Here is a 17,154-nt window from a genome sequence, read left to right as displayed (position 1 = left end):
ACCGTTAGTGTAGCTTTAAGTGTAAGTATGGAGTTGATCTTATGCAGCAAGAGTAAGTCATCTGTTTGCTTGACTGTGGTGATGATTATCAATTCAATCCAGTTCGACCTTGACTCATCATTGACCCTCGAGATCGTGAGAAACTGGAGGTGTTCGCCATCAGGAAGTATGACCGAATGACGACATAAGCCGGGATCAGGGAGGGCTCTCAGTATTTTAACTAGAAGAGACAGAAGTCCTGGTTGCTCGCTTTTATTACCAAGAAATATCTGGCCGGATTTTTACAGCCTGGTGTGTCAGGTTTCCCAGCTCACAGTTGGAGCTTTTCCAAATGCACAAATGAGATCACTGCAGCGCTGAAATTGAGCGTGTGGAGATAATGTGTCATTCGTCAAATGCGATATGCAGAAAAAAGAGCAATCGCTTCATCTCTTCAGCCGATGAGAATCAGGTTGGCGCTCGGCCGGCCAACGCATGCTGGTGGATCTGGACTGGGACCAAACCGCGGGTCTAGATCGGCCCCGACTGCACCCGGAGGCCAAGGACGTGCAAGTGCAGAGACAGAGAGGGAAATGGAAATAGATGAGAAAAGGAAATACTAAGAAATATGGAAAAAAGGAGAGAAAGAATAAGAGAGATGCAGGTCAAAGAAATGATAAAAACAATCCTCAGAGCACTTAAAAGTAGGATGTTTGAGAGGGAACATGTGTGACATATCAGTTTCTCTCTATCACCAGTGATGAATAATTTCCAGTAAGCAGGTTTTGAGTGGGTCCAGATGTACAGTACAGAGCAGTCTACAGTATTTGTATGGTGAACCTGGAGAGATCTCCTCTCCCAGACACATGAGCAATTTCCTCTGAGGCTACTCACAGCTGACAAATGTGGGAAACATGCTGCAGTCTGGGCGCTCAGGGGCCAGACACCTCTCCTTCAACCGCTTCATCTCGCAGTCCGTGCTCCCTGCAGACGTTTTAACAAAGACAACATCAGCTCGGCCACTTAAAGGAGTAGTTCACCGTGAAATTAAACATCTGTCATTGCTTTTTTTTTTTTTTTAACTAAGAGAAAGCTGCTGAAATTAAAGCAATAGTTCATGTTTGGGGAAATATTCCTTTTCATGTTCTTGCCATGAGTTAGATGAGAAGATCGATACTACTTTCATATCTGTCCAGTAAATATACAGTGACAGCCAGCAGCTGGCTATCTTAGCTTAGCATGCAGACAGAAAACAGGGGGAAACAACTAGCCTGGCTAATTAACATGACATCTTAATCTGTTTAATCTGCACAAAAACTGCAAAACAAAAACCACATGTTGCGTTTTTTATGGGAAGCATGTGCAGGACTGTTTCTTGAGGCTAGCTGTTTCCACTGTTTTCCAGTCTTTGTGCTAAGCTAACAGGCTGCTATTTGGTGCTGTGTGTTTGGAGGGCCAGTGTGACAGTGGTTCTGGTCTGCGGGGGGCAGGTGAATAAGAGCAGTTTCCCAAAATGTTGAGCCATTTCTTTCAACATGCCATTTTTCATTTCATTTCAAAATAAAAAATTCTCCGAAGCAATATGATCGAGGCAGATCAAGAAGATAATGAGATTTTATGGTAGAGAGATTTTGGCAGACTGTTCCTTTACAGTTTCATTCTCCCGTCTCTTGTTTATCTCTTCCTCCTTCAACAGCTCTCAGTTCGTCTCGTTTCTGACCCGATTTGACTCCAGACGACGCAGACCTCTACCCAAACACTTCTCCCCGCCGGTGACCGGCACGTTTTGTTTGGTCTGCGAGGCGCACAAACACTCGGTGTGCCGCGATATTTTCACAATCTGACGTGTTTATCTACTTAATCAGCTCCTCCTCAGACAACCACAGTCAAACAACACAACATGTGTTTAATGCAGGGGGGAGAGCTTCCCATATTGGGGACACGTTTGAGCCCCTCTGGTGGTTAAAGTGAAGTCATTGTGGTTAAAGTCTTATCCATATTGGGAAATGTCTTTCTTGTATAAGGGTGTTGTGTGTTCAGCTGAATCTGACATGTAATTTGCTGCATTAAGGACACACAAGGCTCACAGATGAAGGAAGCAGCCACATTTTTTCTGCTCTGGCTCCAAATGAGTGGCTCTTTAGATGTGGACTGATGGGAGTTAAAGCGAGGGCGAGCCTGAAATGATGCGATAGTATAATGCGTCTTGTGACATCCCTGTGAAAGAAACGAGTGTTTCCATATTAAACAGGAATGAATCATGGGGCAGTAACGTCATGTGCATTAAACGTTTCCACCAGAAGATTTTAGGAAAATAATGTTAATTTGGGATGATCTAAATTCACATGGTGTACACTACACAACACAGCATCACTAAGGAAAGTGTTCATACGAAGAACAGTCAGCTTGTCTTGCTGCGGTTAAAGTGATCAACACTAGCTGGCCTGATGAACACAAGCACATGTGTATAAATCACATGCGCTGCATTACTTCTGGGTATTAAATCCCTAAAGCTGTCCTCTGTGGGCCAGCTGGTTTTGCACCGTGGGCTCGCTGATATGTAAAATGGCTGAGGGCAGTTGCGATGCTGAAGGGTAAAAGCGTCTCTGTTTGTGTGACAGGAGTGTGAGTCTGCTGCAGGCCCTGGACGAGAGCTACGAGTTGGACCTGATCTACATCACAGAGAGGATCATCTCCGTCTCCTTCCCCAGCAGTGTGGAGGAGCAGAGCTACGCCGCCAACCTGCGGGAGGTCGCCTCCATGCTGCGCTCCAAACACGGCCAGAACTACCTGGTACGCCTTCCTGTGTCTGCCTGGAATGAACCTCCAAAACAAATGGGGCAAATAACGTTCAGGCAGGAAGATTAGAGCTGCCCGGATCAGCTGATCGTCAGCTGATCTCTGAGTGCAGACAAATAACATCTGTATGAATCTCTTTACATCTGACTCTGCTGTTTTGGCCAGGTTACTTTAGAAAAGCCCTGTTCAGGTCTGACGCTGTGTGGGAGCTGGTGTTACTGGTTTTGGTATATCAGAGGTCCTACTCTTTAGTTTAATTTTAGGGACGTTTACCTGAGATTACTTTGGAAATCTCTTTGGCTGACTTCTTCACTGTAATACGTCTTTATTTCCAGTGATGGATCAGCTTTGAAAAAGTAAAGAATGACAACAGTCTTGAGTCTTATAATCACATTTCCTCTGCTGTGTCAATATATAATGGCAAACGTTTGTAGTAATAGTGTTTATTTTTACTTCCTTTTAGCTCTTCAACCTCAGCGAGAAGCGTTTTGACATCAGCCAACTTAATCCAAAGGTAAACCTGGTCTGATTCCTCCTCTGCTCTGCTGTATCTTATCACCGTCAGTCCGACTGACAGCCTCTCTCCTCTCTCAGGTGCTGGACTTCGGCTGGCCTGACCATCATGCTCCCGCTCTGGACAAAATCTGCAGCATCTGCAAGGCCATGGACACCTGGCTGAGCGCGGACAGCCACAACGTGGTGGTCATACACAACAAGGTGAGACGGCGAGATGCGAGGATGCTGTGAGAGTGTAACTGTTGTCAGCAGAGGGGGCTCTTCTCAGGACCCCCACGTCCCCTGAGGCTGCAGCTGTTTTTGGAGCTCGTCTGTAATGACATTCTCCTTCCCTGAACCTCTGACATTCAGGGCGGAGTGTCTGTGTGTCAGAGTTTGTCTCTTTGTGTGCTTTTTTGGGTTCGGCTGTGCTGGACGACAGTTAGGAAAACACAAATTAGGGGGGTAAGGCACGCCCCTCATCATGGCTACTTACATTTATTTACCCTTTTACTCTTAACAATACCATAAAAAACAGAATTGACCAATATTTTCCCGTTGTTGCCTAAACTTAGTTGCATCACATTATACTCTTGTGGCAAACCGCACTCATCTGGCTCCTAAGTATGCCGACACAAGCCATAAAAAGTATGTCCAAATACAACGAGCAGGCCGAGGTCCGGAATGTAATACCTCATCATTTTCACGTTAACCCCGCCGTGTGTCTGATTGTGTTTTGCAACATTAGAATTAACCGTTGGATCCTGAAGCTCCGCGCCTCGTTCCAGGAGGTTCCCACAGGGAGGTTACAAATAAGTCGGCTGCCATAACAACTGCTGTTATTTTTCTGCGAGTTGAGTAACGCTGGTGATGAGCGTGGGCCTGTGGTGGTCACTAAGGAAGTGGGCCGTGTTGGGTTTCCACATATCAACAAATCATTTCCACTGGGCTCCACGCTGTTTAAGCGGCCGTGATATTTATAATGTGGAACACACTTATCCTCCACAGTGATCCTTGTTATGAAGATGGATGTGTAAAACGGGTGCAATCTGAGACCGGTTTGTTGCCACATGGCCACACACTACTGTGCCTGGACCTCAGCTCAGTGAACTAGTCATTAAATACGCAGCCAGTATTTTTTTTAACCGGATAAATAACAGCTATAGTCACATATGCAGTGTAATTGAATTTTTTTTTATGATTGAACTTGGTATCACGGCTGTAAGCTGATCTTTAAAGGGATGCTCCACCGCTTTTACAGTCGGTTGTGGTAAAGTCTTGAGCTGCACTATTTAGCCTGTAAAAACACTGTTAAAGTGTCTGCTGTGGCGAAGGACGTCTCTAACGTCTGAAAAATAACCCTGATGACATCATGGTGCAGACTTTTTTTGGGGGGGGCATTTACTAAGCAGCGGTGGCTTAGCAAGAAGATGCCATCAAGCCGCATTATGGGATCCTGCAATTTTGGATTTTGACGTCTACAAGGGGCTAAAAGTCAGATCACTGCATTGATTTTGACCTTTTATTTAATCTCAAGCCTCATATGAGTCCCTCAGCTTTATGGGAGCACAATGCTGAAGTTGTGGAGTACATCTTTAACTGCATCGGGCTGTTGAACAGATCACTGAAGCATCATCTTAACCTTTAAACTTTAGTAGCATTGATTCAGTTAATTTCTAATGTTGAATCAGTGTTTAACTAACATCATCTTTTCTTTGAATAACATGAAGTCTTTTGAAACTGAGGACACTAACTGTTGAAGTTTTGAAAGTGAAATTCTTTCCCGTTCTTGCCTGATTTACGACTTCAGTTGCTCAACAGTCTCCATTGTCCTATTTTGTGCTTCATAAACATTTTCATTTTACATGTAGAAAGGTCTAGATTGCAGCAGGCCAGTCTATAACCTGCACTCTTTAACTGCAAAGCCACGCTGTTGTAACTTGTGCAGAATGTGATTTGGCATCATCTTGCTGGAATAAGCAGGGACATCCCTGAAAAAGGCGTTGCTGGATGGCAGCACATGTTGCTCCAAAACCTGCATGTGCCTTCACAGATTTTAGACGTGGACACTAACACCTCTTTTGAACCTCTTTTTGATGGTCTTCTTCTTGCAGACTCGTCACATTTTTCCCCTTTACGTCAGTCCATGTGAGATGAGCTCAGGCCCAGAGATGTTGGCAGCATGTCTGGATGTTGGTGAAATATGGCAGGGCTGTCAAAGAATATTCTAAATTTGATTATGTAATTCAGTTGTAGAAAAAAAAAATAAACCCCAACACCACCATGGCTGTCTGTCAGTGGTTGTCCTGTGGGCCTGAGCTGCTGCACTGAATGCACTGCATGACAGACGGGAGTCAATGTCACCTTCACTGATTGAAAATGAAAAGTAGGTCAAGTTGAAACGAGTTGAAGCGAGCTCACAACAAACCCCGAATTTTGGTCAGTAGATGCCACCAGTATGAATATTACCAACCTGTATAAAGATAAGGCTGTCAAATACCATCAATTATGAATCATTCATTTGGTCTCGCTCTGAGAGACACTCACTACAGGACATTGTTTTGTTTGTTTTGTGATGTGTAGGTATGCATCTCTTTTAAGAGACACGCCTACGTTGACATCAGCTGTCTTCGTATACGAGCTGTTATGTCTCTTGATGTACTGGTTTGTCCTCTTATGGACATAATACAGAAAAATAGATATTTGAATGATTTGAACCTATGTCATTGTTTTTATAAGAAATAATCAAATGTTATGTTTGGCCAAGTTGGACAGCTCTAACAGTCTTGCTTGATTCATGTCTTTTCAGGGCAACCGAGGCAGAACTGGAGTGGTGGTGGCAGCCTACATGCATTACAGCAACATATCTGCCAGGTAGGTCTTTTACCCAGACTCTACCTGCAGACTTTCAGAAGGAGGAAAGAAAGTCAGAGACAGAGAGAGAGGGCGCGAGATGAATCTGTAATTCTGTGTAAACAGAAAAATACATGTGGAGATAAACAGAGACATGAGGAGGAGAAATTAGAGGAAAATTAGATAAACCAGCATTGTTCATCATAAGACTGAGGCAAACACGAAGAACAGATGGAGGAGGAACATGAGAACATTGGAGAACAACACTTTCATTTAAAGAAATTCACAGAAAAGCGTTTTATATAATAATTATGAACAGAAAGCAGCGAGTTAGCTTCAACAGTCGCTCGATCATGGGACTCAAAGTTATAAGCGGCTGCTTTTTCTCTACTTTTATTGGATTTATTTTGAGATAGTCCAAAACGGGACATTTTTTCACAACAAATGCTAAATAATCAGAAGAGCGCATGACTCCCTGTTGTTTTCCAAAGAAACACGGATCAGCCAGGAGAAATCTTAACACTCTCTCTCCCGGGCGAAAGTATTAAATTGCTGTGTAATCCCATTATCCCACAAGTCAATTGAAAGCTGGCGCGGAGTCGCTTTGAAAACTTAAGTAGCAGCCAAATGCCCGAACATGAACAGACGTTGTGTAAAATATTGCATTAAGATGTTTTACTGTGCTGTGTAATGGAGATTACTCAGAATCTGTCAGACGGATACTGAGGCCACTGTTGTCCGCAGTATCTCCAGATGTGTGCCGGACATGATGGGAAATATCATGAATGTCGAGACTGAGACTTAGAGGTCATCATACACATCATATGTCTGATGATCTAGTGAGAAATGATTTGCTATTTCCAGAACGATGGAGAGTTTTGTATGAAATGTGCAGGTGCATTCAAGTAACTTTCATGTTGTGCAGTTTTTTAGTACAACATGACCGAGCATATCGTGTTTGCTGTGACAAAGCTGCACATGCTTATACTATAAATCCGTACTTGTATATCTACGTAATAATACATTGCATCTGTTGGAGCGGAGATAAATGTAAATGAACCACGTGTATTTACCAGCCTTTCTGTTTAAACGCAGTGCTGACCAGGCTCTGGACAGGTTCGCCATGAAGCGCTTCTATGAAGACAAGGTGCTTCCTGTGGGCCAGCCGTCCCAGAAAAGGTCAGTCTTCCCTCACATGTTGTTTATAGGATGAATCTGACCTCACAAAAGCAACGTTGTCTTTTTATGAACTGAAAAAAATCATCTCCTCTGGATCTTTGCTCTTGTCTTACTCCTACGGCAAAATATCCAGCTGTTCATCTGCTAAAAGCTTCGCTGTATTCACCAGCTGAGAACAGCTGCCGGCTGTAGCTGGAATCGGCGTCGACGGGAGGAAGTTTGTGGGCCAGAAAACAGTAGCTGCAGTTACATTTTACTTTTTTCATTCTGATTGAAATCACTCAGATCTAAGATTTGTGGTGTTTTCATGTGCCAGCGCATTTAATCGGAACATCTGTGTGACACGAGCAAAAGTGATGAATACATCACACATCCTCTTCCTCAGCGGCTTCCTTTCAGCACCGACGCGTTCAGCAATATCTCTTCGACCCATTTTTGATCAGCTGCCTGAAGATGGATATATTTTGTTGATTGAACAACAGCTGTCCGGTAGCGTCCAAGTTCAGCTTTGGAGGCGCCTTTTTTTTTGGAGGTGGAGAAACATATGTCCCGACGCCGAGAGAAAGAAGGCAGACAGAAAGTAATCAGGTTAAATCGTTTACGTGGCAGGATTTTTCTTTTGGTTTGTTTATGAATTACGCCTCTGCAGGGTCTGGTTATTGCAATTGAAGTGTTTATATGAAGCATTTAAATCCCGTTTTGGAATATTAGGCTCCATGTAGCTAATGATTCAGGCTAGAAGTCTAAAAGATGGCAGCGAGTGCAGAGCTGGGTGGTAAATTTCTGGGGGTTTATTACTGCTTGCAACCTCATCTACACAACACACACATTGATAGTTTTTTTTGTTTGTGCAGCTTTGAGATCTAGTTGATTGAGTTTATGATAAAAACAAGGCGTAAGGTTGGCTCATTCAGCAAGTTGAAAACATCCACTGTTGTTGCTGGACCTCAAAGCCAAAGACTGTGTCTCTCTGTTGTGATGAACATGGAATCAGGACTTTATCCTGTCCCTGATAGGAACCATGATAGCACCTGACACTTTCTCTACCTCTGCCTTGCTCAGGTATGTGGAGTACTTCAGCGGCTTGCTCTCTGGCCACATCAAGATCAACAACAAACCCCTGTTCCTTCACCATGTCATCATGCACGGCATCCCCAACTTCGAGTCTAAAGGCGGTGAGTGTCCTGCTCAGGTTTGCACTCATTCACGAGCATTTTCACAGTTTAAGTTCTTTATCTCTTACCTTTTTGAAAACTGCATTCCAGGTTGTCGTCCTTTTCTCAAAATCTACCAGGCCATGCAGCCCGTGTACACATCTGGGATCTAGTAAGTCTTAAAACATACTCACACTCAAATGCTTTTACAAGATTCCAGGGATAGCAAACTCGTAATGGCTCAATAATAAAACCCCTGATTTTCCTTTATAGCCTCTCCCATAGCTCCCCTGCCCCCCAATATACACATACATCATCCCTCTTGCCAGTTTACACTCTGTGCTTGCCTCACATTATTGTATTTAGCTAGCCTCCCCAGCTGCAGGCTCTTGTTTCCCTACTTTAGATCCTGCAATCACTTCTAGTATTATTTGTGGAGAGCCAATGAAACAGGCAGACAGGCATCTGTGTGGACGCCTGCAGGGTTTTCCTGCCAGAGGACCCTGCTGGTTCCCAGGGCCAGACAGGAAATAATGGATAGTATGCTTTTCTGTTGTTGTTTTGGGAAGAGGGGGTTTGAGGAGAGGACAGGAGGGGAGAGCGGCACTGCCCTCAGATGGATGAGGCAGGCACACGGGCTAAATTTACACCACATGAGAGTATTACAGTTTAAATATGACACAGACACAGATGATTATATCTGAGCGGACAGAAAATCAGATTATTTCTGTCTGAAAAACAATCGTGCAAAGGTCAGATCATGCAGCTTCCAATGCAACAATAAATAAACTAATCAGTAGATTCAAATTTTGTCGCTAACATGAACATCCAGCAAACACAGAGAAACATTAGCATTAGTTTGGAGTCTTTTTTCTGTCCACCCAACAAATTAAATCCACTCTCTTTTAGCTCTGTTTTGGTCTCCACCATTCTGCTAAATGCTCCACACTGTTCAGCAGCCTGGCACTAACTTTGTCTGTCTGCCCTTTGGTGCTGGGCAGGTAGCATTCAGCAGGATGAGCCGAGCTTTTTTCTGAATGTAGCCGCCTGCTGCAGCTATTGATGACGTTAACGAGAGTTTGTGGGCCAGAGAACTAAAACAATAACCTGATGTGCCAGATGGTTCGCTACACAAACCCATCTGCGAAGTCATCCATGGAAACTCTCTCCAGTTCTGATAGGGCTGATCCCATAGCAGCATCTAGCTAATCTCTTTAAGAGGCGCCATATTTGAACAAAGAGGCCGCCAGCAGTTCCTCACAGGATGCTGACTTGAAGCCTGACGAGATGGACTCGCAGCTTATGTGATCTTGCAAATCCAGCTGCTACGCAACGTAACTACAGCAGTCGGCTGAGAGATGCAGAAGTGTTGTTGCCTCTTTCCCCTCGTAACTGTAGAGCTGTTATGAAGTGTCATGAATGTACTGCTGCAAGTAGCAAAGCCTGCTGCTGTTGAACTGTTCATACTGTGTCCATTCTTACAATAGTGTTGGTACTATAAACACATTTACAGCATGCACAATAACTAAGTGTGAAACAGTCAGTGCACATGTACTCCCAGACTCCCAACCCCTTAATACCCCAACTCATATCCCCCACTTCCTCTCACATGATCCCTATTAGCACTCTCCACCCTTTGATCCTACTCTCCCTGTAAGACAATCATGTAGACACTAATACCCAAAATGAGCCCAGCCCTGCACTGCTGTTACGCTCTGTGATGGCCACTGTTAAAGCAAATAAGGGATTGTCAGTAGACGATGCAGATCATGTGTGCGTGCATATACCCAGGCAAGCAACATCAAACAGAAAACTGATGCAATGGGGAGATGTTGGATTATGATTGTTATCACAGCAGCAATGATGAAGGCGTCTAACATGTTTTGGCTTTTTTCTTTTGCAGTAATGTTCAGGGTGACAGCCAGACCAGCATCTGCATCACCATTGAACCTGGTCTTCTTCTGAAAGGGGACATCCTGGTAAGAATGGAACAGTTGCAAGTGATGGAAAAGACAGCAAATGAGACATTTATTGTCTTACTTCTGCCAGAAAGACAGAAAAATAAATGGATGTTTAAAGATGTTTCTCATAGAATGCCAATGAAAACAGCTGCAGAAAGGCACAGAGGATGCACAGATTTTTATTGTTTATTAGGAATGAGGGAATCCTGTTGGTTTTTCCACTCTGACGTTGGGTGTATGTATGAATGCATGTTTATAGTGTCCAATCACAGGAGAAATAGGGCCATAAAAACCTGGAGAAGACAGCTGGACTGGGCGCTATACCTTTATAGACCCTCATTAGCACACAATGTGTTGCTGGAAATTATGACGTCAAAATGGCAGCACACAGGTGACTGTTTCAACTGGACGTGATCATTTAAAAGTTGGTTCTCAGATGGATATTTTTAATTCTTTGTGGGAGATATTTTCACATGATTTCTTAAATAAAATCACTCTAGTTCCACCTGAAGAAAGACCCTTGATAAAGCAGCAGCTGTGGCTTATTTTGAACTGCACGCATCAGCAAAGTTTCTGCTGCTGCTGCTGTCATGCAGGTCATAATGTCATTCAGGAGGTTTCCTCAGGCCTCATGATCTCAGCATGGAGAATTTCAAAGGAGCACTTAATGTATGCTGGAGGCCGTCCTGCTCTGGCCCCTCAGAGATGAGCTCATATCTCATGCTTTATTTAAGACGGACTAATGGATTCTGCTGAATGCATCATCTGACCGAGCCGTGCTGCTGATGCTCCTTATTATTCAGATAATACAGAGGATGTGAGCTGTGGCTTTATGGCCAAATGGAGACATTAGTCAGCATGGAGTGTGCACCTGCATTTAAGACTGTACTGGCACGTGTTTGTGCAGTTGAGTTGTGGAAAATATGACTGAAAATGACTAATTACTGAATGGTTAGATGAAACAAAGTTAATCACAGAAGAAAATCTTTCTAAACATGATCTCAATTCTTTAAATTTTGGCTGCTTTCTTCTCTCATTGGCCAGGTTTAGTCATTTTAATTCCAAGTTATCAAGAAGTTAGAAACTTTAGTCGATTAGCTCAGCATTTTAGTGCTTATTCACGTTCACGCTGAGAGTTAGGTTGATGCCACTCTCTGGACTGTAAATATAAAGCTGCAGCCAGAAGACGGTTCACTAAGCCTACCGTAAACGATGGAGACATGGAACTTGCTGACCTCTGACCGACGTTAAAAACATACACGGCGGCACCTCTAAAGCTCTCTAATGAGCACATTATATCTCGTATATCTCGGGCGGGTGCAGTGACTTTCTGCACAAATAAACAAACGTTAATCAGTGAGCTTTGGAGTTGCTTGCTGAATTTTTTACCTCTGGACAGAGTTCTGATGAACTCTTTCTAGTCTTTATGCTAAGCTAAGCTAACCGACTGGCTGTAGCATTTAGTGTACAGGCACGATAGTGGCACCAATCTTCTCATCTGACTCCCAGAAAGAAAGTGCATGCAATGAAAATGTGCCCAGGCTCTAAAGGCAACATGTGAGCTTAAATTTAATATTCTCCTCCTTATATTTTCTATTCTGGCTCACCAGCTTTGTTTTGCTGAGGCAGACCCCTCAGTAGGAGGTTTGCCATGTCCCAGAAAGCTGCACTAAGCCACAGGATATTCTACTTTGCCTTCCTCTCATCCTCGGTTCTTTATGTGCTTGTGTGGATTTGGGAACCTCGTATGCTTCGGTCTTATGGCCACACAAGTAGAAAACAGGTTAAAGTCGGTCCCACCATCCACAAAAATCATATTTAAATCTACTTTTCAGCTGCTTTCAGCTGAATTCCTGCACTTGTCGTTTTTCTGTAAATTCTGTATAATTACATCAAAACGCCTGATGTTGTCGTAACAGCAGGATGTTTTTCAGTTTTTTTTAATTCTCTACAGCCGCAGTTTGTGAGCTGCGAGTTGTTCGGGTTTAGGGTAAATATTCCTCCTCCAGTACCTGTAAATGTGAGGTCCTTGTAAAAAACTAACAGGTCCAGGCTGCCCGTCAGGAAGCAGCAGGAGGGAGAGAGAAGACTTTCCTGTGTGGGGTTTTAGTGTTGCTCTTAAAGCTGTTTGTGTTGGGAGAAACCGTCTGGATAAAAATCTTTGTGGCGAGGCCATACATTACGAGGGATACAGACTGTATATATAGAAAAAAAGTCTTAAATGCTTTTTCAAGCTCAGAGCCAGTGCAGAGAAAGACGGAGCACTGAATCAAGCTGGCATGTCTCTGGCTTGTGTTGCACGAAGATCGTTTCATATTGTGCTCACTTGATATTCTGTGTGTCAGCATTGAAGCCGTATTCAGTTCGGCCATACAACTGATTTGATTTGGCCATTCATTTTTGCTGAAATCCTTTTTTTCTTATCAGACCTGACATGTTGTGTAAATAAGCCACATCCTGAATTGGTTATATTCCGCTTGGAGTTAAAAATGAATCCTTCCAATTGCGATCCAACCACATGAAGTGATCCGTTGACTTCTGCTGGCCCTGCCCGGTGAAATGCTGCTAGAAACACTTTTCTTTGAATTTCTCCTCCAGCTCAAGTGCTACCACAAGCGCTACCGCAGCCCGTGCCGAGATGTGATTTTCCGGGTGCAGTTTCACACCTGCGCTGTTCACGACCTGGGGATCGTCTTTGGGAAAGACGAGCTCGATGAGACCTTCAAAGGTAGGAAGTCCTCAAAATATGTCTGTCATTATCATCTGTGAGCAAACATCAAAACTTCTTTAGCATTGAGTGGCTAAAGAGTAAAAGCTGAACCTCTTCAAGTTGTTAATATTGTACCAACTCAGATGATGGTCAATCATTTCATCATTTTGCTGCAAACCAAAGACTCAGCTTCCACTTTTTATCTCTTTTGTGCAGACGACAGGTTCCCAGAATATGGAAAAGTGGAGTTTATCTTCTCCTTTGGACCAGAGAAAATACATGGTAAGAATCAAGGTGCACTGGAGCATTTTCCACATTTACCTTGGTGTACGTGCCTTGAAAGGACAGTATACAGTAGAGATGCAAACAGGACATTTCGGGGTGAGAAGACATGCAGGAAAGTCAAAACCGTGAACTGTTTCTTTTCACTTTAAAGACATTCACATTTTCTGCTCTGTCTCTTCGTACTTCTGGTCAAGGTGTGGATCACCTGGAAAACGGGCCGAGCGTCTCGGTCGACTACAACACGCAAGATTCTCTGATCCGCTGGGACTCCTACGAAAACTTCAATCAGGGCTGCGAGGACGCCACGGACGGTGAGTGGAGTGGACAAACCCACACAAAGCAGGCAGAACCCTCTCTGCCCCCTCGTGTGTGTCGTAAAGTTAACAAGGTTGTTAATTACACTCTTTAGCACTAATGGCCACTTCAGGATATGCAGCAATTTTCCCACAACTTGTATTCTTACACTTTATTTATAGAGATTTTTTTTTTTAAATTTATGAGACAATACATTGACATAAGGTACAAATATATAGAAGAACACAAGGAATCAAGGAAAGTAAGTAAATTATGTGACTTTTTGAGCAGTCACACCTCAGTAGCATTGAATTTCCAACATTAGACCTCATTAGGTCTTTCCTCATTAGCTGTGAGTGGATTTGAAATGTATTTTTATTGAATTTCTGGGTGAGAGGTCACTTTGCGTGAATGTTGTGTAAACTGTACGCGTGACTGTGGAAATGCATTTGAATGCAGCTGAGAGGAAATTGGGATTCTTTTTTTAGTTTTTGTCTGCTCTTTCACACACACTCAGACACACACACACACACACACACACACACACACACACACACACACACACACACAAACACACAAACACAAACATGCGCACACAGACACACACACAAACAGCCTGGAACAGAGCTGATCTCTGGAACAAACCTTTTTTTGTCTATCTGCGTGACACAGAGGACAGATTCAGCCGCTTCCTAATGGCTTTTAAAGACTTTCACACTTTCATCGCTTTAAACTCCCACCCTGTGACGGGGTCAAACTGAAGTCAGGTTTAAGTTCAAACCAGCGCTGGGACGTTTTATGAGACAGGACACAGGGTAGCAGTGATACATGCAGGTATAAATGCTTGTTTTTCTGATCAGACAGTTTTGTTTAGTTATTTTAATGCATCACGAAGTTGCTCCTTAACTACAGTCATCATCGTAGGAGAAAGTAGATCAACGTAAATTACAAAATCTGCTCATTTTCAAAGTGTTTTGGCCCATTCAAGTGTCAAAAATCAACCCAAATCAGCATTATGAGGCTTACACGCTGTCCTGGATGTAAATGGTAAATCATGTTTTGAAAGGGAGCAGAGGCATCGATACCGCTGAATTCATTTGTGGTGAAATTATGACCGCAGAGAAGCCAAAGGCCCTGAGGGACCTGAGCGCAGTGCGAAACATTCCTGGGTTCAGCCACAGGCATGGACAGAGCCTTCCTGTTGAGGGAGCGGTGGTCACTCTGTGACCAGAGAGCTGCTTTCTCTGCCACCCAAAAAAAGGAAGCAATGCTACGCCCTTAGCGATAGCAGCGAGCCTGTTGGTGTCGGGATGGTCAGCTTGTTTTCAATCACTGGAATAACTTTTCTCCTGTCTGCTGCACGTAAAAATAACTTAAAACTTTTTTAATGGTAAAGAGGAATTTGTTATGTGTTGGTGGCATTACATAACCAGTAAATAGGAGATGTTGTGATCTGGGAAGTGCATGTAGCCGTCCCATGTTGAAGTGTAAATTGTTACATACAGATTCAGTGATTACAGACATTTTCTGCATTGATTTTTTTTTTTTGATTTTGATTTTTTTGATTTTTTTTCTTCATTGATTTTGCAGTTATATCAGCTTGTGCAGGGGTCACGTTCTGTTGAGACCTGAGTGTAGTGGCAGCTTTGAATGCAAGAAGCGTTCAGATGTACATAGAAGTACAGAAGTATTATCATCAAAATGTACTCAAGCAGCAAAAGTAAAAGTACTCATTATGAAGAATGACTCCTGTCAGTGTTAAAACTATGTTGATTTGTTGGAATTAAGCTAATTTTAAGCACTTATTGCAGTGCTGGGTGGTTAAATCAATAACAATGCATCCTTTTTGATAAAGTGATCATGTTTTTTATTGTAAAGTCTTAATTTGCTTAGAAATTCCATAATTCCTCAAATAAATGCAGTACAGATGTTCAGGAACTCATTGATCATTTTCAAGATTTGTGAAGTTATTGCAATTTAGAGCTTGTTCATGATTTCAAAAAGGACCAGTTTCTACAAGTTAAAGGACAATTCACAAAAAGTCAGTTTTTAGAAGAAGGATTTAATGTCCCCGATTCCCCTCCGTGTGTTTTTATTGGTCCAGATAGTCAAAGGTCATAGGTTACTCAGCTACCTTCTATCATTGGCCAAAAAGTGTCTACCCCTCACTCAGCTTGAAATAGGCCTTGCTAAAATAGAATAGGTGTAAGTCTCCTCTCATTCTGTTTCAGTGGAGGTGAGCTTGCGTGTGTGTGTGTGTGTGTGTGTGCGTGTGCGTGTGTGCGTGCGTGCGTGCGCGCGCGAGCGAGCGCATGTGTGCTTGCGTGCGTCTCTTCAAGTTCAGTCCAGTTCAAGTCGTCTGCCTCATCTTGCCTTCTGTCACCTGATGGTGATCTTGTGGTCAAGGCTGAATTTGACTTTAATGACATCACACACACACACACACACACACAAATGCATGCTTAAACACTTAAACATAATTGCAGCTTCAGACAGGAGCATGATAAACGGAAACAAGTGCACATACACAAAATGCACACACACACACACACACACACACACACACACACACACACACACACACACTCACACTCACAGGCTCTTATTTAGCTACTTTAGACTCGGAGTCCTCGATAAGACTTCAAACGTGTCCCGTAAGCAGCCTTTTATCCTGTGACTTTATTTAGTGATACACGCTGCATTTTAAACAGGCTTAGCTCGCAAGTAGCATTTAAAGAGATGGCTGAAAATGGTTCCCTCTCACAGACACGAGAGGGAGAGGGTTTCCAGGAAACTGGAGTGTTTCCACTGTCGTTTGGCTTCACACTTGTTAGTGCTGAAAAGGCAATTATCTCCTCTGACGGAGTGGCTTTTAGGGCCGAGAGGGAAAACAAGAGGCCGTATATCCGCACAAGTGTGAGGTAGAAACAGAAAGTATTGTTATTGTTGGGTGTGCAGTTTGTCAGGATTGCAGCTGCTTTTCTGAGGAAAACGCGAGGCTTCTTTCAAGCTTCATGCCCTCTTTGCTTATCAAGGCATTGCATAAAGCGTTAAATTATAGGGCCAATGTTTTGCTGGGATCAACGCTGGGTATGTGCTGTCTGTGTGGTTGTTGGTTTCCAAAGATTGATGCTGACTTTCATTGTGTTTATTCTGTAAAAACAGCAACAGCAGCTGCGGGTGAGTTTCAGCACAGGGATTTTTGCCGTGCCTGCACCTTACATAAACACAACGAGAATCAACATCCAGAGCTCCACACTGACACAGTTCATCTACCAGAAAGCACCCACAGGTGATACCTGGTTTACGATACTAAAATCAACTCAGCAGCAACAATCCTCAGCTATGCTTTTACCACCTTTACCTACAAGCACCAAATCCACAGTCACTTTTGTTGCTTGTTTTCGTGAAACATGAAGTTCCAGCATCTTTCCTTAATATCACT

General features: G+C 43.3%; 1 protein-coding gene across 1 annotated transcript in view; it reads left to right on the top strand.

The window, feature by feature from the left end:
- tns1b (tensin 1b) overlaps positions 1-17,154 on the top strand; it is a 151,368-nt gene that overhangs the window by 100,420 nt on the left and 33,794 nt on the right. The window contains exons 7-17 of the mRNA XM_076747214.1: positions 2,601-2,772; positions 3,242-3,292; positions 3,373-3,495; positions 6,083-6,147; positions 7,222-7,305; positions 8,368-8,480; positions 8,571-8,631; positions 10,363-10,438; positions 13,019-13,148; positions 13,347-13,412; positions 13,610-13,726. Of these exons, the coding sequence (XP_076603329.1) occupies positions 2,601-2,772; positions 3,242-3,292; positions 3,373-3,495; positions 6,083-6,147; positions 7,222-7,305; positions 8,368-8,480; positions 8,571-8,631; positions 10,363-10,438; positions 13,019-13,148; positions 13,347-13,412; positions 13,610-13,726 (1,058 nt within the window). The remainder of the gene's footprint in view (positions 1-2,600; positions 2,773-3,241; positions 3,293-3,372; positions 3,496-6,082; positions 6,148-7,221; positions 7,306-8,367; positions 8,481-8,570; positions 8,632-10,362; positions 10,439-13,018; positions 13,149-13,346; positions 13,413-13,609; positions 13,727-17,154) is intronic.

The sequence above is a fragment of the Chaetodon auriga genome, chromosome 13, assembly GCF_051107435.1.
Source record: "Chaetodon auriga isolate fChaAug3 chromosome 13, fChaAug3.hap1, whole genome shotgun sequence".
Taxonomy (NCBI): Eukaryota; Metazoa; Chordata; class Actinopteri; order Chaetodontiformes; family Chaetodontidae; genus Chaetodon; species Chaetodon auriga.
Note: the sequence above shows the minus strand (reverse complement) of the source record. Positions and strands in the feature narration are given on the sequence as shown.